Source organism: Andrographis paniculata, unplaced genomic scaffold (assembly GCF_009805555.1).
Source record: "Andrographis paniculata isolate CXL003 unplaced genomic scaffold, ASM980555v1 Contig5END, whole genome shotgun sequence".
Lineage (NCBI taxonomy): Eukaryota > Viridiplantae > Streptophyta > Magnoliopsida > Lamiales > Acanthaceae > Andrographis > Andrographis paniculata.
In genome coordinates, this window is record NW_026137595.1 from 2,519,788 (window position 1) to 2,540,046 (window position 20,259).

At 30.1% G+C, this 20,259-nt stretch overlaps 2 protein-coding genes and 1 long non-coding RNA gene across 3 annotated transcripts; 2 read left to right on the forward strand and 1 right to left on the reverse strand.

Annotated features, from left to right (window-relative positions):
- Positions 1 to 3,896: 3,896 nt before the first annotated feature.
- On the reverse strand, positions 3,897 to 6,310 carry LOC127259046 (uncharacterized). The gene is made up of 4 exons (XR_007840420.1): positions 6,129 to 6,310; positions 5,007 to 5,886; positions 4,676 to 4,734; positions 3,897 to 4,163 (listed from the first exon to the last, which is right to left on the reverse strand). It is a non-coding gene; the product is annotated as an uncharacterized LOC127259046 (long non-coding RNA).
- A 3,385-nt stretch (positions 6,311 to 9,695) lies between these two features.
- Positions 9,696 to 13,405, forward strand: LOC127259164 (nuclear transcription factor Y subunit A-1-like). The gene is made up of 6 exons (XM_051286308.1): positions 9,696 to 9,876; positions 11,040 to 11,345; positions 11,770 to 11,888; positions 11,988 to 12,053; positions 12,575 to 12,736; positions 12,820 to 13,405. Exons 2-6 carry the CDS (start codon positions 11,084 to 11,086, stop codon positions 13,144 to 13,146), a joined length of 936 nt encoding a protein of 311 aa, XP_051142265.1. The 5' UTR covers positions 9,696 to 9,876; positions 11,040 to 11,083; the 3' UTR covers positions 13,147 to 13,405.
- A 4,214-nt stretch (positions 13,406 to 17,619) lies between these two features.
- LOC127258739 (uncharacterized) lies at positions 17,620 to 18,585 on the forward strand. The gene has a single exon (XM_051285698.1). The coding sequence runs from the start codon at positions 17,693 to 17,695 to the stop codon at positions 18,311 to 18,313; it is 621 nt and encodes a 206-aa protein (XP_051141655.1). The 5' UTR covers positions 17,620 to 17,692; the 3' UTR covers positions 18,314 to 18,585.
- Positions 18,586 to 20,259: the final 1,674 nt, after the last annotated feature.

The window sequence follows — 20,259 nt, forward strand, 5'->3', positions numbered from 1 at the left end:
TATATCCATGGTTTTATTCATATTACTTTTTCTTCTTTATAATTAAAATTTCTATTTTTTTAATTTTTTCTAAATGGCAGATGAAGTAATATACTCTTTCCGTCCGGGACAGATGATCCATTTTTCCTTTTTGTCGGTGTCTCATTAAAGATGACCTATTTCTATTTTTAGTAAATTTATTCATCTTAAACATATTTAACAAATATAAATTAATTTAATTAAATTTCTAACCTCTTACACTTAGTATTAACTCAAAACACTTTTATTTCTATATCTCTCCTCAATAAATAAATATTTTTATCTATATTTAAAATTTTTTATTTTTAATAAAATTAGTTTTAAGTTAATTATAAATAAACAAATTAATATTTTTAATTATTTGTATTATATAAAATTTTATTCTTTATAAAATAATTTTCATATTGTATATATTTTATTGATATATAATACTAAAAATATTTAAAATATTAATAATACTACTCATATAAAAATAATAAAATAATATTATAATTTATTATTAATAATTTACTAATCTATATTACCTTAAAAAAAAAAGTGTTCTAAGCAAATGGGCCATCCCTCACCGAGGGATTATTTGGTAAGTATTGTTTTAAATTGAAAAAAATTGAGATAAGTAATCGGCGGAGAGAGTAGGAATTGATACTCTCCCCGGTGCGGTCAATCATTATGGCCACGTGTCGAGAGATCCAGCGTTTCAGAGCATGGTTTGTTCGTCATCCATTGGCTGTGACGCTGAGCTCCGTCAACGACCGGGGAGTGACTTGAACCGACTGGGCAGCGGTTTTGTGACGTGTGTGGTGAGGCTCATCATGACACAGTTACGTGGCTGTGAACTCACTCACTCCCTTTTTTAGAAATAAAAATTTGAAACTTCTATATATAGTTATATTATATTTTACTCTCTCCCTCCCATATATCATGTCTAAGTTGCTGTTTCTGTCCATCCCATATACCATGTCACTTTTCTTTTTTTAAAAAATGATTATACACTTTAATCTCATTTTAAATTTTTAAATTTTTTTAAATTTTAATTAAATTAATTAGTTATCTTAATCTTAATTTATAATTATTTATATTATAGAATAATTATTTTCACTAATATATTCTTAATTATCTACTAGTTACACCCCTCCTAAAACACCGTATCTACAGTGTAGCAGACACGATACGTGGGACAGAGGTAGTATTATTTGCTTGTATATTTTACAAAGTTTTTAATATTTGTGAAATTAACATATTAGTTTTCAAATCATTTTAAATAATAAGATTCAAGATTAAAATGCATTTTAATAGGACCATCCATGGTTAGAGCTGTTAACAATCCGAACCGAGTTGAACCGAGCTAAATTTTAAGTATTCGTTAACATTCGCAAAGAAGGCTCGTGTTCGTTCGTTAAGCTTTCGAGTTCGTTCGTTAAGCTTTCGAGTTCGTTCGTTAAACTTTCGAGCTCGTTCGTAGTGTTCGAACTCGTGTTCGTATTCGTGTTCGGCTTGTTTAGGCTCGATTAAGCTCGTTTAATTTAGTTTGTCTTATTTTTTTAAATTTATATATAAATTATAAAGAAATTTTAAAATTATTTTATTTATATATTTTAAATTAATATTTTATTTATTTATAAATTATAATTTTATATATATATAATATTTATAATAAATATATTATTTAAACGAACGTTCGCAAATAAAGTTCGGGCTCGTTCGTTAATCAAACAAGCTTGTTTATGTTGTTCGGTTCGGCTCGTTAACATTCGCAAACGAGCGGGCTCGTTCGTTAATCAAACGAGTCTGTTTATGTTGTTCGATTCGGCTCGTTAACGTTCGCGAACGAGCGCTCGTTCGTTAATCAAACGAGTATGTTTATGTTGTTCGGCTCGGCTCAGCTCGTTAATGTTCGCGAACGAGCTTTAACCGAGCCGAATCGATCAAAACCGAGCCAAGTTTACGAACAACTCGATTCGTTTAACATCTCTATCCATTGTGAAGAGAGGTTAAAAAAATTTACGGATTTCATTTAGAAGTATTTTGTTCTTCCTGTTTTTATTTTTATTTTTTAAAAAATTATTATTAAAAAAACAATTATTTATTTAATTAGTTTATATAAATATAAAAAAATACATGAATCAGAAACGTGATTGGAGCCCATCCTACATGAGCTACTGTAGACACCACTGAAGCTGCTAGGCTTACGAGTCAGCGGCCTTCTCCTCCATGTGTCTTGGTCCTTTTGGTTTTTTTAATACTCCTTTTCTTCTGAAATATCAGTCATTGAGGTTCAATATGGTATTTAAAAAATAATAATATTATATTAAAAATTAATATAAAATAGATAGTAAAAAATTAAAATATTTATATAAAAATAATGATATGTGTATATTGATAATAAAAAATAAAAATAGTTTTAAGGTTATATGATTATGGAACTACTATTTTAAAATAGATAAAAAATAAAAAAATAAAACTATTGTTTTATAATAGAGAGAATATCAATTTTGTAGATACAATAGTAGATGGTAGAGCAAAAATTTGTCTTGTTATCTCACTATTATCAATTTTAGCCTTATTTAAATTAAAATTAATTAATTTTAATTTTATGATAATTATCAGAGATGTAATATGACTGTGTTACCGCGAACACAACTTTGTTGAATGACTTAAAAAGTTGACTAAGTTTTATAGATATCCAACACGGCTGTGTTGGATTCAACACGGTCATGTTCATTACTTTGTTCTGAATTTGGCCGTGTTTATGACCATGTTCATGGTCATATTCTGAACTTGACCGTAATTCTGTTCGTATTCATATACGTATATAGAAATAGTCATGTTCATGTTTATGCTCATGGTCATGTTCTTAACATGACATTATTTTGAAAATGATTATGTTTTAGATCATATTCACTATTATTTTTACTTTTTGTTTAACGGAAAAACTATGTTTTTAGTCCTGCAAGAGGACCAATTGTATAATAAAAATTTACTTACAGAACTAAAATAATAAATTGATTAATTACGAGACTAAAGAAAATTCTATGTGTCCTTAGGATGGCGCCTACTTGGCGGACACCTATGCTCCGGTATGCCAAACGGGTGTTATATGCGCATCTCCGGCGCTAGAGTACCAATTATGCCAAAACATTTTACTTACAATTTTTTATACAGACTTCAGTTACAAGACTAAAATGATAAAAAAGTGAGTTACGAGAGTAAAAAAAAAAAATAGTTTTCCATTATCTATATTATTTGATATATATTTATAATTTAATGAGAATATTTTTAAAATTATTTTAAAATATAAAAAATAATTAAATATTAATATTTTAGAAAAATAATATAAAAAATAATAAAATAATATATTTTTTTAATAATCGTAATTATATATATCTTTCAAAATTTATAGGAAATTTGTAAATAATTTTAATTTATAATTCTAAAAATAAAATTACAAATTAGTTTAATTTATAATAACAATATAGGTTCATAGCGAGATAATATGACATAATAGCAATGATAGTCAAGAAGATGAATGGGGGGCGGGCTTACACGAGTAGAACGACAAATAGTGATAGTAGGGACATCAGAAAAGGGCTCAGCACAGATTCAGGTGACACAGACAGATCTGTTGGAGAAGACGAGGACGGAAAAACTAGAGAGAAATCATGTGTGAGAAACTATAAAGTAGAATGAGATGGGACATTAAATTCGGAAATCGATGAAAACATCTTATGCTCCCATAATATGACGTGGCAAGGGATATGAAGACGCTTAGACATGGGATCCCAACATCGATAAACCTTATTCTTTATCTCATAACTCAGAAAGCAACACAAATAAACCCGCGGTTCAAACTTAGTGTATTTATGAGGTGGAAGGAGGACAAAACAGATACAACCAAACGGACAAATAATAGAGTAATCGGGGGACTGACCGAATGGCTTGGCAAAGTGAGTGGCACCGTGAAGAGCAGAGAAAAGTAACCTATTTATGATGTAGACAGAAGCAAGAGTGGTTTCTCCTTCAGAAGCGATCAAGACATGAGGCGGAAAAGAAAAGCGCACTGACTATATCAAGGATGTGATGATGTTTGCTCTCCGCACGACCATTTTGTTGGGATGTGTATAGACAAGACAGTTGAATGGAAGTACCTTGAGCGTAAAAAAAATTGAGAAACACAAAATCATTATACTCTGGGCATTATTAGTCCGTAATGTGTGGATGGTATGGTAAAACTAAATATGTATCATTTTGGTAAATGGAATATAAATAGATGTAAGTTTATATCGTTATTTTAATAAGTAAATCCAAGTAAAATGAGAAAATTCATCCAAAAATATTATAAAACATTTGTACCCAATCATCGATGCTACCGGTGAAGGACCTCAAATATCCGAGTAAACTAAAAAAATTAGTTTATCAACAATAGAGAGATTTTGAGAAAAAAGAATTGCAAATTGTTTCACCAAGCTTACGGTGCGTACAATCAAAAGACTTAAGATGTACAGAATCTAATACACTTTTACTGATGAGAGACCGTAGCTTTTGTGTGGATGCATAATCTAACCGAAGATGCCACTGATAACCAGTTAACCACAAAGGAAAGAGGAAATTGCAACTGAAAGGGATAGAGAATAGGGGGTCTGAAAGTGACTGAACTTACATAATCAACCCGTCTTGCACCACGTCCCAAGAAGATGACCCCGTCTCCAAATCATGAACCTGTATTCCAGAAGATGAAAAGATAACAGTAAGACATTTCTCAACTAATTGACCAACCGACACAAGGTTTAAGATAATTTAAGACTCACAATAAATATTAGAAAGGGATAAGGATGGGGACGAAATATGACCGGTGTGAGTTATGTGCATATGTGAGTCATTAGTTGTGTGTATGGGAGGTAAGGTCGTAGTGGGAACAGAGGAACACAAAAATTTGGTATTAAACATCATATGATTACAACATGTAGAATCAAAATACAAATAGATGTTACCTGAAGATGTATGATGATCATATTTGGCATAAAGAACTAAGAAAGAAGCTTGTGAATGTCCTGAATAGTAGGAGGCGAGGCCACAATAGATTGCAGAACATTTATAGCAGTAGCTATGGCAGAAGAACTACCAACCTGAGAAGAAGAGCGACTACAGCGGGGACAATTATGAATGACATGTCCTCGAAGATGGCATTAGTGATACTCGACTCTGGGGCACTGAGTATATGGATGATCAACATTCTTACATCGACTATATTTATTGGACTGAGTCTGACGAGAAATGGGACCCCGGAAAGGAGGACCAGAAGACTGAGATGTGACAGCCAATGCAGAGTCCAATATAGATGGCCGAGTGAGTATTAGGCGAGTCTCCTCAAATATAATCTCTTTCATAGCAACATCCAACGAAGGAAGATGATGACAATGAAATAATGAGGCACGAACATATTCAAATTCTAGACGGAGCTTTATGAGAAGTTGAATGAGCTGAAGGTGATCTGGCTTAATTGCCTCTTGATCGAGGCGAGCTCAAAGAGGTTAGATGGTAGAAACGAAGTCATTCATAGACTGTCCCGGTTCATGTGCCAATTCGTTCAAGGAGCTGAGGAGCTGATAGTAATGTGTGAGACCGGTAGCCTGAAATCACGACTTTAAATAACCCTAAGCTTCTTGAGCAGTGTCAATACGGCGAAGCTAAATCTGAATAGCCTAACTAAAAGTATTCTGAAACCATATAAGAATCTGAGGGTTCTTCCTATCTCAATCCTCTAATTGTTTTTGGTAAGTGAAAATATCGTGTGAAGTTTGAGAATTATTTGAAGTAACTATAGTCTTGATAGGCGCCATAAAATCTTCCGTAACAATACGCCACAGTTTTCTGCCAATAAAAAAAAATAGAATTGAATCAACCCAAAGATCATAATTGTCACCCATCATGACAATAGCAATAGGAAAGAAAACTTCAATATGCTTCATAAAAGAACTCTGAAACCAAATAAATAATATAGATTTACTCTTTCCAAATCAAGTTCCGCAATGACGATCAAATCAAATATCGAAATAGAGAATAAAATATCACTGAAACAGAGAATAAAATATGCGTCAGAGGTGGCCGAACACCTGTCTGGAGTCAAACTCCGGTGAAACAGTATTGCGGCGAGTCAGACCAAAGCAAATGCAGAGGTGGTCGGACTCTTGGCTAGCACGAACTCTAGCAAAACAAACACGACGGGATGACCGACGCGATTCGCATTTCCGGAGGCGGCCGTGGGATTCGAGACACTGGTTGGTCTCTTCGATGCGGAGGGGATGGCGATGGCGGTGGCGGTGGTGGAGTTTATATAAAACTTATAAAGTATGAGTTCTACTAATATTCCAATGTATAACTTTATTTATATCCCAACAAATATTTTTAATTATTTTTAGAATTTATATATATTATTAAATGAATAATATGTTGCGCTTATTATGCTTAGATATAAAATTTAGACACAGTATAAGCATAGACCTCATATGATAGAAAAATAAATAATATACAAAACACAACACCAGCATACAATATATGGACATATAACATATAAATTATTTTAACATAATACAAACACACGATATAAAGATAAACAATACAACAAATAAAGATAGAGAACACACTGCGTAAAAACAAATAAAATATAAATTATATTAACATAATATGAATACAATGCATTATTACACCACATGACATGGTCTTACGCAATACATGATATATGAAGAGACAATGTATATATTATATAAAAATCAACATGAAATAAATTATTTTAATACAATATAAAAATAACATATAAAATAACAATATATAATATAGTTTCACACAATTATAATTGATTTAAATACAAGAAGTACATCAATACAATACACTTATATGATTTTTTCATACAATGAATATTGTATTAAATAAAAACATGTGATGTATTCCCTCCGTCCCAAACACCCTGCAACATTTCTTTTTTGGTATGTCCCAAACACCCTGCAACATTTTCAAAATAGGAAATAATTAATTATATTTAATTTCTATCCTACACTTTATCCTCTCACATCATCCAAATAAAAAAATAAAATATATATTTCTCTCTCCATCACATCACCTAATTTCTAAATTATCCTACTTAATACTACTCACCTGAAAACTTGTGCCAAAAGTAAATGTTGCACCTTGTTTGGGACGGAGTGAGTATTATTTAACTATTTTATATGTAATAATTGAAAATTAGCATAGTACTTTTATAGTATTATTTATTTTGTCTTAATTTTAGTAATTTTATATATTTTACAACATGATGCATATGTAAAAATGGATAATTCTAATTTCTTTAAAATTGTACAAGAAAATGGTAACTAAAAAAATAAAAATATATTAAAATAATTTCTAAATAATGGAAAAAAATTCATCACATAATTATTAATGCTATTACTTTTATGTGATGAAATAAGGATAAATGAAGACCAAACAATACTATAATAGAGAAATTATTCTAAAATTTTGAACTTTCAATTTTTTATTTTTTTTTCTAAATTAATTTTTAGGTTCTAACAAGTTCTTTTAAAAAATTTATTTGGTTTCTAAAATTTTGAACTTTCAATTTTATTCTTTTTCTAAATAAATTTTTATGTTCTAAGTCCTTAAAAAAAATTTATTTACCAAATAGTTAATTAGCCAAGTAGTTGAAAATTATCTCATAAGTTAAAAACAGAAGAAAAAAATAATTACCAAACACATCCATAATTTTGTTTTTTTTTTAAAAAACGGAAGGTCGATTTGAGATTTTATTTAAATAATATTTTGATATAGTGTGTTGTGAAAAAAATAATATATTTTTATTAAAAATTATGTCAAATAAATAATAGTATTGATTTTGATTTAAAATAGTAAAAATACAAATGGATGATGTCGAACAATTAATTTATATTATAATATTTAAATATAAAAAATATCAATATTCATTTATCAACCAATTAACAAAAGAAGTACACTAAGGTTGAAAAGTATATTTTTATCATAATAATAAGTTGAAAATATCCAAAATTTAGGTGTATTCTTTTTATTTTTGGAATTTTGAATTTTGAATTTTAATTTAAATATTATTTCAATATAATAATAGTCCTAACTAATTTAGTAAACATATAATTTTTTATACTATTCTATTTTTGTAATTCTTTGTAAAATATATGATTATTTTATTGATGATTTAAATACATTATTATTTCTCATTGAGATTTGGAGGCCTAAATATTACTCCCCATGTAATATGGGTATACTACTGTAGACACGATAATTTAGGTAAAGTATAATTAGTAAGTAATTAAAAAATATATTAGTAAAAATAATTATAGATTAAGATTAAGATAAGTAAATAGTTTAATTAAAATTAAGAAAATTATAAAATTTAAAATTTAAAATGCCACTAAAATGCATAATTATATTTTCAAAAATATAAAGGACAAGTTACGTGGAACAGACGAAAATAAAAAATGAGAACAAATTATGTAGAACCAATGGAGTATTAAAAGTGGGATGACAACTAAACTATTACAAGGAATAAATCAAACAAAATTTATTGGACAAATTAACAGGGGAATATAGAACAGCAATAGTGATGGCATCGATTAATAATCATTAGATCATTAAACAAATAAAATAAAATAAAATAAAACAAAACACAATACTTCAATTATTCTCATAATTAAAATAAAAACATATCGTTCGCCTAGTATGACTTTTCCGTCGGACCTAATTTGCAAGGTATTAAATTTGATCGGGAGTTTACCCATATTTTCAGATAGCAATTGCGGATTTCACGTTATAAAAAAAAAATAATAATAATAATAATAAAGCAAATGTGAGGGGCACATGCCTATTATATTATAATTATAAAAAATTTAATTATTAATTATTTTTTGATAACATTTATATAATAATATAAAAGTTTAACATTATCCAAATTGAAGTGGGCCCACAAATTCCACACAAAAGCAATTTGCCATTCCTTTTTTAGGGTCCTTTTGCTGTTTGTATTGTTTGTAACTTTGCTGTACTTGTTCTTTCATTTTATTTCTTTTCTTTCTACACCTTTGTAACATTATTTTACAATAAAAAAAATTATTTGATTGTAAATATTTATTATTCTTTAATTTATTTGTTTTGGAAGAATAATATTTTATTACTTTTTAATTTTATTTTTTATTTTGACATTTTCTTGACATTTTCCTCTTTTAGGTTTCAAACTCAAAGTCGGAAAGAATAAAATATTTTATCGATTTCTTAACAATATATTAATTTTTTTATTTTAGTCTATTTTATAAAAATTATCAATTTTTTTTAGTAGTTTTATTTTTTACTAGCATTAAAAATATTTTTATTATTTATTATATATATCATATAAATATTATTTTTTTATATTATATATATTATTTTAATTTTTTCTACTTTATTCGTATCATATTTGTACAGACGGATAAATAAATAGGAGATGGAGTAGAAAAGGAAAAATGATTTTTTTCGCTGGCGGGTTGTGCGACGCGTGTCCAAATGTAGGGCCCACAAATGTGGTTGACGCAATGATGGTGCACCCGCGGGTGACGGAATCAAAGCCCAGCTAGAAACTCCCCCAAATCGACACTGTATGTATCATGTATGTATATGTGGAGAGAGAGAGAGAGGGGGTGTAGAGAGAGATTGTGAAGTTGGATAGTCGTCTTTAAAATTCTGCACTGTATCTCACTCCTTCAAAACCGAATCCTGTTGCATTTAAGTTCTCTCTAATACAGTATCGCTTTCTTGCCCCAAAATCTAGGGTTTTATTTTAATCTTCGTCAATTCGCGGCAACGCAGGTAGTGATTTTTTCCGGCTTTCACGAGTCAATTTTTGTGCGATTTTTTTTGAGCGCGACTTGTTTTTGTTGCATGTGTTGGTTTGTACATCTGATTGTGTGTTTGTATGCATGTGTGTATTTCGGCCTTCGTTGAATTTCCTTGGCTTGGGTTCCTGTCGTTTTGTGATCTACGATTGTGATTTGTATTGTTTTAATTGTTGGCTTGTTTGGTGGCGATTTTGTTCTGGGCGAAGAAAGAAGAAAGTCAAGGAGCTTCTGTTTTTCTGATTTGAGTAGTTTGGACCTAATTTGAAAGATTTGGTTGATAGGTTTGTGGTTCGATAGATTGGTTTGATTGCGGTTTGACAATTATTTGTTTCTTGAAATTTCTGTTAGAATTAATCTCTTAAGGAAATTGCGAAGTAAATATCAAATTTTGATGATTGTAGTTCAAGTTGGGTTAGTATTGTTGTTCTTAGAGAGGTAGTTTACTCTGAAATTGCTTTTGAAGAATTGCCATAGTTCTCTGAGAAATTATGGAAAAAGAATTGTGGAACTTAAAACTCTGAATTTAGTTCAAGGCAGGGTTCATAAAGTGGCGCCTAAAAAACTATGATTTTCGAGTACGGAAGAGAGTCTAATGAAATCACCACAAGCCAGTTGATAAGATAAGGCCATTTCATGTCTTTGCAATGTGGATACACATCTTCTCGGTTTTGGTGGGGTGAACATTAGCATTTGTATTTGGCCAATGGGAAGATTAAGAAATGCTATATTGATCACAGAATTTTATACTAACTGGAATTCTAGAAATGAAATTTCTTAAGATTATATTGAATATCAGGTGAAAGTGAAGCTATTACTTTTGTACCATCTGTCTACACATGTCGAGAACTTCAGACTTAGAGTAAGCTAAGAACTTCAGACTTAGTGGCTTGTAGGTAGGTCATATTGTGGTGCTCAATAAAGTTCTACGTGTCTGGTTGTTTTCTTTAACCTGCTATTTTGCAGTTTTGTAATTAAATTCTTCTTTCCTTCATTCTTTTGTTGATCCATTGTTCGCAGTTGACATTTGAGTGCAATGTTTGAATCATGGAGAGGGTTTTGGTTACAGGAAGATGCTTCCTGAATTTTCTTGGTAGATGGTTATCTAAGCCTTGATTGTTTGTGACTTTTGTGAAGGTGAATTGGTTCGTTTGTTTGGACGGATTAGGGAGCATCCCAGCATGCAATCCAATACCAAGAGTGTCAAACAAGGAGAATTGAACCTGTATAATGCTGCAAAACCTGCTATGTATTCAGATCCTTGGTGGAACAATTCTGGTTATCATTCAATTGCGCCAGCAGTAGTGCCGAGAAGTGCATCTGATTCATCATCGTTGGAACAATCTGTGGATGGACACTCACAGTCTGAAGGTGGGACGGGGGTAAATGAGGAAGATGATGATAGTACAAAACGATCGCGAAGTGCTACACCTTTGCAACCAGGTACTGTACTGTTTTGGTATTTCTAACTTGGATGACCTAATGTAATGTGCATATGATCTTAGGTAAATTTCCGTTTTGTTAGGTTGTAATAAACATATGTTTTTTTTCTGTGTACATCCATCCACGCCACTTGTAGTGGAGGTGAAATAGTCTCTACTGATTTTGTATAGCACATAAGCACAATCTATAAACCAACTGCATTTGGAAGAAGCATTCAAATTTTGCAACAAAAAATAAATAAATAAAGGGAAGATTGGAACAGATATGAAGAGAATCCTGTCTTCTTGTTGAGCAAAGTTCTGTTAAAGTGTTAATGGGGGTGCCAAAAAATATCCATTGGTTTATTAATTGTTATTTCTTTGCTCAAACATGAACTTTTGGAACAAAATGAACTTTGATACTACTGATTGGCTGTCAATTTCAGATGGAAATGATAGGCAGGAGGGTCCGAATCTCCAGCAAGATCAACCCACCTTGCAGCCAAGAAGTAATGGAAACCTTACTCAGGGCCCACCCCCCTTTGAGATTGTTGGACACTCTGCTGTAAGCATATTGCAATCATAAATACGAATGTTGCTCGCTATTTTTTTTGAACCAATAGTTTCTTTGGAAGTTTCTCAACATGGAACCTGATCTTTTCAGCCTTGTGTTTCAAATCCGTACGATCCATATTATGGAGGAATGATGGCAGCATATGGACAACCTTTGGTATGATAATTTTCGTGTCTTAGAAATTTAAATGACGTTTGGTTTTTGGTAGCTTCTACACATTCTGTTGCAGAAAAGGAATATGGTAGCTTTTACACCTGCATGTTTCTTGTGCATTTGAATCTTTTTTCCTTCGAAAACAAACTTTCCAGGATTATGAAAATCGATTTTGGTCATTTTTACTTAGTACATCTATCATTTCCAAATCCTAATTTGCTACTAGCATTTTTTATGATCTGTAATGTGAAGCAACCTGATTGATGCCCATTCTGCTGAAATGATCTTCACATACTCTGCTCATGTACACAATTTCCGCAAATTTCTGTGCTTTTATGACTAAATTGCCATTGATGATGATCCGCTTTTATGCTCGGCTGATAGTTAATATCTAGCATTCTGTTTGTTTCTGCATTGGGTAATCTCAATATTCTAATTTGGGCACGGGTTATGCCTCAATCGTATTTTGCTACATCTGATTTTTAATGTTTTGTGATTGATGGAAATTTGTTTCTTTTCTCAAGGTTCCCTACCCGTATGAAGTGCATCAGGCAAGGATGCCGCTGCCCCTGGAGATGACTCAGGAGCCCGTGTACGTGAATGCTAAACAGTACCATGCTATTCTCCGGAGGCGGGAGTCTCGTGCTAGACAAGAGCTCGAAAAGAAGTTAATCAAAGCTAGGAAGGTGAGCGCGTCGAAAATTCCAATAATTTGTGCCGATACCCCTTCCGGGCGACGATGGCGAGTAAATACTCTTTGTTATTGCAGCCTTATCTCCACGAGTCGCGACATCAACATGCCTTGAGACGGGTAAGGGGCTCCGGAGGACGCTTTGCAAAGAAATCCGATGCAAATACTTCTAATGGGACAGCTCCCGAGTCGTCTGCAATGTCGCACTCCCTAAGCTCATCGGGTTCCGAAACGACCAAAGCTACTGATACTCAGAACTTCGAGGACTCCGGCAGCGCCAATTTTAGAAACCAAACCGACCTGCAGGAAACGCGGGGTAAGACCCATTCTGGATATGCCGGAAAAGAACCAAATTTAGGCCGGAAGTGGGGAAATGACCACCGTACCCTTGGTGGCATGCAGTGACCGGAAAACGGTGGACACCGGCTTTCTTCAAGCCGGGCGGCAATTCATTCTTGGCTGATCTTTTTCTCTATGTACAAAATGTTTTATCTTGTCGAACGAAAAACGAAAACCCTGACGGTGTTGGAAAACTTGTGTTGTAAAGTATTGTAGGATGTAGAACTTCACCCTCGTTGCTTTCGTTTGATTCTGATCCAAACTTGTTTTTAACCTTTTGCATTTGGTGATTTGAATCAATTGTGGATCTTTTTGAGAGTGTGTATTACTACTATGTGTTATTTTTTTTTTATTTTTTATTTTTTCACTATTTTTGAAATATATTTGAACATGATCGAAAATTGTAGATTTGGTTCAATGAACAACTTGAGGGCTTGTAGTGAAACAAGAATGAGACTTTTTCTTTGTCAAATTTATGTGACTTAAGAAAAATCTCTTGTAATTGATTTAGGCAAAGAAAATTGGGGAATGGAAGTTTGGAAGTAAATGTAAAAAGATTGAGAAAAAAAGGACATGCAGTAGGTGCTTGTACTTTTTAATGTGGACTATAAGCACGATTGCAGTGGTAGTACCTCATAATTCATTCCACTTTGTTTGTCAATTTCGTGATCGAAGATTTTCAGGACCAATAAAAGGTGTGCATATAATTTATCGGGAAAAAATTATTTTTTTGGTCTCGCTATAATCAAAATTCATCAATTTTGGTTTCAATATAACTAAAATTTATTATTTTTTGTCCCAATATAATTTTTTTTTTCAATTTTAGTCTCAATATAATTAAAATTCATCATTTTTTGTCTCAATATAATCAAACCTTATCTTTTTTGTCCCATCGTCAACAAACCGACGGAAAATGCTGAAGATTGTACAATTTCTTCAAATATAAATATAAAGTTTGATTTTTTATTTTTTTTTTTCACGTCAGCATTTTCTGTCGGTTTGTTGACGGTGTGAGAGCAAAAAAAGATAATGTTTGATTATATTTGAACAAAAAAAGATAAAATTTGATTATATTTGGACAAAAAATAATGAATTTTGGTTATATTGAGACTAAATTGATAAAAAGTTTATATTAGAACAAAAAATATAAATTTTGGTTATATTGATACCAAAATTGATAAAATTTTTATATTAGAATTAAAATTGATAAATTTTGGTTATATTGAAATCAAAAATATTTTTTTGCCCTAGAAATGGGTTTGTTAATTTTACCTATAGTTAATTTTTGCAAAATATTAATTAAATGTTTTAAATATATTTTTATAAATCTTTGATATTTTGAATTTAAAATAATAATAAGTGAATAAAAAATAAATATAGAATGTAAGTACTTATTATTTTGTACAAATAATTAGTACAGCTTGGATAGAAGCTGACTTTTCAGTCTCTTACACCCACGTCGATCCTTAAGTTTAAATAATATTTCATCTGTCCCGTATTTATATATTTATTATATTTATATATATATATATTTTTTTTATGGAGTATTAGTATGGTATGATATAAAGGTATATTTGTGTAATATATTGTAAATTAAAGTGATATTTGTAATGTTAGGTAAATAGTACCTTACTTAAAAATGAAATGTATACTTTGTCGTGAGACAAACTAAAGTAGAAAAAATTGATAGATTATTAATGGACGAATGAAATATTTAATATCCTATACAATAGTTGATATTAAATTGAAGGATAAATATGTAATTTTATCTTTATCTTGCAGCTATCTTCTTTTGTAATAAAATCCGGGAAAAACCAAAAGAATTGCAACACAGAATATGAGAAAAAAAAAATAAAAAAATCAAATGTGTTAAAAATTTTGAAAAATAATAATGAAATTGTGTTATTGATCAATTAAAATAAAAAACTATATATAGACAATACAAAATATATTCGATAAAAAATATATAAGTATGTATGTATATAAAAATATAAAAAATATTTAAAAATGCTAAAAAAATAATTAAGTATGTTTATGATTTATATTTTAATCTCATACAATTTTTTAGAACTATTATAAAATAATACATAATATATATAATGAAAATTAAACACATCTTTAGTCGTGACAATAAGATAATTTTAATAATTCTTTTAGATATTCTTTGTTTTTTTTAAAAAAAAATATGGTTCTATTGATTATTTTCAAGCAATACAAAAATAAATATATACAATATGTAATTTTTATTCCTTTATTTATTATTATTATTTTTAAATATATCAATTTGAAAGATACAATATTGAAATATATATTTTTTAATGGTATTATTTTAAAATTTTTAAAAATTAATTCTCTTTGTATCGGACTTTAGTTCCGTCTGTGATTAGTTATACTTTTCCATAAGAGTATTTGTTATAATTATTACATTTACTCCATTATTTTTTTTTTTTTTTTTTCTCTCGTCCACTTCATATCTATCACACTTTTAAATTACTTCATTTATCATCACTTAAAATAAATCACATTCAACTCACAATCTTTATTATAAAATGCTAATCACAATAATTTATTTATTTATATTTTATTATGTAATAATATATAAAAAAATTTATTTATTTATACATGTTTCTATATATTTTTATTGTTTAATAATATCTTTTTACATCGTATTAACACATATAAATTTTAATAATAAAAAATATACAATTTAGTATTTTAAGAATTGAATATAAAAGCTAGATAACAAAAAATAAATTTAAAAATAACAGATAAAGTGTCATAATCGGTTAATGAATTTTAAATATATTTATAGATAATTAATGTCAGAATTTAAAATTTAAAATTTAAATTTTTTTTAGATAATACTTAATTATTTTTTATTATTCTTTTCGTAGATAATCCATTATTTGATAAATGTAATAAGTTTATAATAAGAGTGTGTTTGTTTGGGGATTGAATTTTAAATTCACTGTTCATCTTATTTTTTTTAAAAAAATATCAAATCAAATACCTATTTTTTATTTTTTATATTATACTAAAAAATCAATTTTACATTCAAAATATCATATCAACCTTTATTTATATCACATCATACAACTATTCTAATTCACGTGTGATAATAATAAATCTGAAAAGATAAACACAAAGGTAACCAAGGAGGTGATGTTAAGGGATGCTCTAATTAACATTATGGTTTAATTGATTATTTAGGTCTATTTCTTTACATATATTTTTTCAAATTTTATTATTTGGATACTGCATTTTTCGATTTTTTTTATCAAATATTATTTTAATATCAAACCCAAATCAAAATTTTTCAAATTCTACCAAAAGAAACACAGCTAAAGTATTAATATTTTTGTATTTAAGAATGTAATTTTAAAAATAAAATAATTTTTTTTTAGTTTATTGTGAAAAACCAAATACTCCTTTCATTCTAGGTCAAATGATCCCATTTGGTTACAAACATTATTTTAAGAAAAGTAGATTAGTAAATTATTAATAATAAATTACGATATTATTTTATATAAGTAACATTGTTGGTATTTTAAATAATTTTAGCATTATATCTCAATTAAATATTTAAATACGAATATAGATAATTTTTATATAATACAAATAAATAAAAATATATTTATTTATAATTAATTTTATAAAAATGAAAAAAATTTAAATATTAATATTTGAATTGATAATTTTTTTTTAAAGAAAATAGGAAGAAGTCATTTTAATGGAAAAAAAAGGGTTACGGCGGAATTAAGGGAATATAATTTAAGACACACATTGATATTAAAATAAAGAGCATTGAATGAGAAACAAAGAGTTAAAAAAAGTATACTTATTCCGTCTGTCTCAGATGGTCACATTTATTTTTTTTTACGTAATTGTACTTAACATTGAAAATATCTTTATATATGTAAAAGTTTTTGTACAATATTTTTCTACTAGTATTATAAGACATTAATATTAATATTTTTGCAATCTTTTTTTTTTAATTTGTACTATATTTTAATATAATAATTAATATTTAAAGTCAACTCACAAAAAATAAATAGGACCTTAGAGTCCGACGACGGAGATAGTATTAAATTGGAAAATATTAAATTTTACTCTCAATTAAAATTAAAATTATCCCATATGTATAATTTATAATAAATATTAAAAAAAATACTCTATTATTTTAATCAAGATCCAATATAAAATTTAAATCAAACCAAAATCACATTAAATATCTATTTAATTATATAAAATATTACAACAAATATTCATTTCAAAAAATAAAACTTTATTTACATATACATTTTAAAAAATCTTAATATTATTTATAATAATTAAAAAATTCACATAAAATATATATTTAGTCTCATAAAATTTCCAATCAATTATCAAATTAATGATTGTTCTTAACATTTTTCAAAATTATATAAAACCCCAAAAATTCATATCTAAAGTCCTAAACCAACCTACAAAACAAAATAATAATAATAAAAAAAGAAAAATATTCTTTAAAAAATATATATATTTATATGGATATCAAAGCCTGAACAATCTGATACCGTTTGGTAATCTGAATTGCGAATTCCCCAACTTTTTTGCTTCTCTGCCGAAGAAAATGGCGACCTCCGCTCTCCTGCCGCTCCTCCTGCTCGCGGTGCTAACCGTCGGCGCCGCCGCAAGGCCCTGCAAGACTCTGTTCTATTTCTCTGCCACCACGACGACGACTTATAGCCCCTACAATTCGTTGTCCCATAACCCTAAATTTGATTCCATTTTCCGCGGCCATGGCCCCCGTCATCTCACTCTGATCTTCACCTCAATTCCGGATCGGCTTCCCTATCGGTTCGTTGAAATCGATTCAGACGGTGAGGATTCTGAGCCGCCTAAGGTGTTGAGGTCGTCCGAATCCCCTCTCAAGTTCTACACCTCTGTTTCGAGCTCAATTCGCGATCGTTCTAAAGATATCATCAGCGTTGTCGGAGCCTTGCTGTTCGGCGTCGGATGTGGGGCTCTCACTGCGGCTGTCATGTACTTGGTGTGGGCGCTCTTCTCCCCCCGCCGATTTGTCATTGACGATGGTTCCTCCTCATCTGACGACGACGACGATGACGACGACGTTGCGACTATCAAGAGAAAATTGGGGTATGTGGCGATCTCGGCAAGCCCTAAGGAGGATGATGGTGACCTCAAGAAGCCTGCTCTTGGCCCTGCCCCACCAACAAACGGGGAGGTTTGATGTTTGCATCTCTATGTACAACTACAAGTGCTTTGTGAATTCGAACTATAACCCTAAGGAAGGTGAATTTGATTACTCCAAACTATGTGTGTTTGACAAAAATGACTTGCTTCTGTTGTTGATGCTGCCAAATAGTGTGAATTAATAATCGTGATTCGTGACCATATGTTGAATCTCTCTTATTCTGCAATTTGGTTAATATTTGATGTTGGTTCTGTGTTGGGTTTCTGTAATTAAATCGAAATTGTCGAGAAAAGTGTTGTTTTCGTTCATGTGTATTGTGAATTGGTATTTGCAATTTCTTTCCCTTTGGTTTTTAGGTAAGTTCGATTAAAACCATATAAAATTGTGCTATTTTGGAATTCAATTTGCAATGTGTTTTTTCTCAATAAGGTTAAACAATACATCAATAGGAAGTTCGGTTTGCTGCCCCAGTCGTTTTAGAGCGCCGAACAATTTTTGATACTGGTTGGCCTTTGTTTTCATATTTTGCTTGATGTTAGTGTATGTCCTCTGCTTAGGTGGTTTGGTTCTGTGATTATCTAGCATCATGTTATATCTTGTTCGGAGGTCATAGGGCATGGATAAATAGTTTGTTTTCTTGAAGATGTTTCGGCTATGATTTTCCCTTTCTTGACATTTGACCCAATTTAATACAGCAATGGTTTCTTGATGGAAGATTTCATGGTTTGTGATCTTTTTTACGAACGAATTTGTTGATTTGTAGATCACTTTCATCGTGCCCTTTAATTTCATCTTGAGTGGCAATCTGTTTTCTGTGTTTAGAATCTTTGTGGGGCATTTCCTATCGACACAAATGTTAATATTTTCTCTAGTAGCTTTGAAGATGGTGAAAATTGGATGTACTAAAACTTTGAAGATGATAAGGGCATCCAATACACAAACACATATGCTTGTTACACATGGTAGACTTGTATATCCCGGTATTAAAAGTTCCCCGTGTAAGTTGTAATTAATTTTCACTTTGACAGCTTGAAGTCCTCTTAACTGCAGATTTAATGGTCATATGTTTGGCGCCGCTCAAACTTATGTGTGGTTCGTTTCATTATTCTTCTGTTTTGTCTTCTCTTGTTGCACACTTTTGACAAATGCTGTGAATCTTTTTAGAGCATTGTTTTCCACTTCTCTTTGATCTTCGATACATGGACGATGAAATTGACACCGGCTAGCTTCAAGTCGTTTCTTGAGAATAGAATATAGATGCTTTAGGGGTGAAAATACCATCTGTTTTCTTGATGATAATTCTCATGTGGTTATGGTATCTGGTTTCCTACTTTTCTTTAGGATTCGACAATTGGGTTGGGAATTTGGTGGAAAGAAAAGGTGTGTTGTGTTTGGATGAGTTTATTCTGAAATGGATGGTTTTGTCCCGTTGCGTTTTGGATGTAAAAATGATTTGTCTGCTACTTTAGTTTCCATATCCATATACGATAGATATATATATATATATATACACACACACACGTGCGCACGCTCGTGCATTGTTAGGATAACATAAATTCTGCGAGCATACGGTAATAGTTTACGCAACATATGTCGATTGAGAATTCATATACCTCTTGTTTTTTAAATCATATGTCGAGTGTTTTGTATTGTTGTCAATGTTCTTACGGTTCGGTTCTTGGGCAAAGTTGAATTAAATTAGTAGCATTAGGGTAAGTTTACATGTATATTTTTGTTATTCAACAATAGTAATAGTGTGCGAATTGCATGTTATACTTTCAAAAATTATAATTTTACAAAGTACTTTTTGAGTGTGTAATAGTACTATGATTGGATTCAACGATAAACATGTTTATATAATGATCTGCTGATTATGTCTATTTTACATGGTACACATACATTTTGCCTCCTAAGGTAAATATATATATATATATATATTCCTTTTTGACCGTCAAATTTATTTTATTTTATTTTTTTTAAAT

Bases quoted from the DNA above. Each gene is read 5' to 3' on its own strand.
- LOC127258739 (XM_051285698.1), top strand. From the start codon at position 17,693: ATGGCGACCTCCGCTCTCCTGCCGCTCCTCCTGCTCGCGGTGCTAACC.
- LOC127259164 (XM_051286308.1), top strand. From the start codon at position 11,084: ATGCAATCCAATACCAAGAGTGTCAAACAAGGAGAATTGAACCTGTAT. The intron at 11,346-11,769 runs GTACTGTACTGT...TGTCAATTTCAG, and splicing joins TGCTACACCTTTGCAACCAG to ATGGAAATGATAGGCAGGAG. The intron at 12,737-12,819 runs GTGAGCGCGTCG...TTGTTATTGCAG, and splicing joins AGTTAATCAAAGCTAGGAAG to CCTTATCTCCACGAGTCGCG.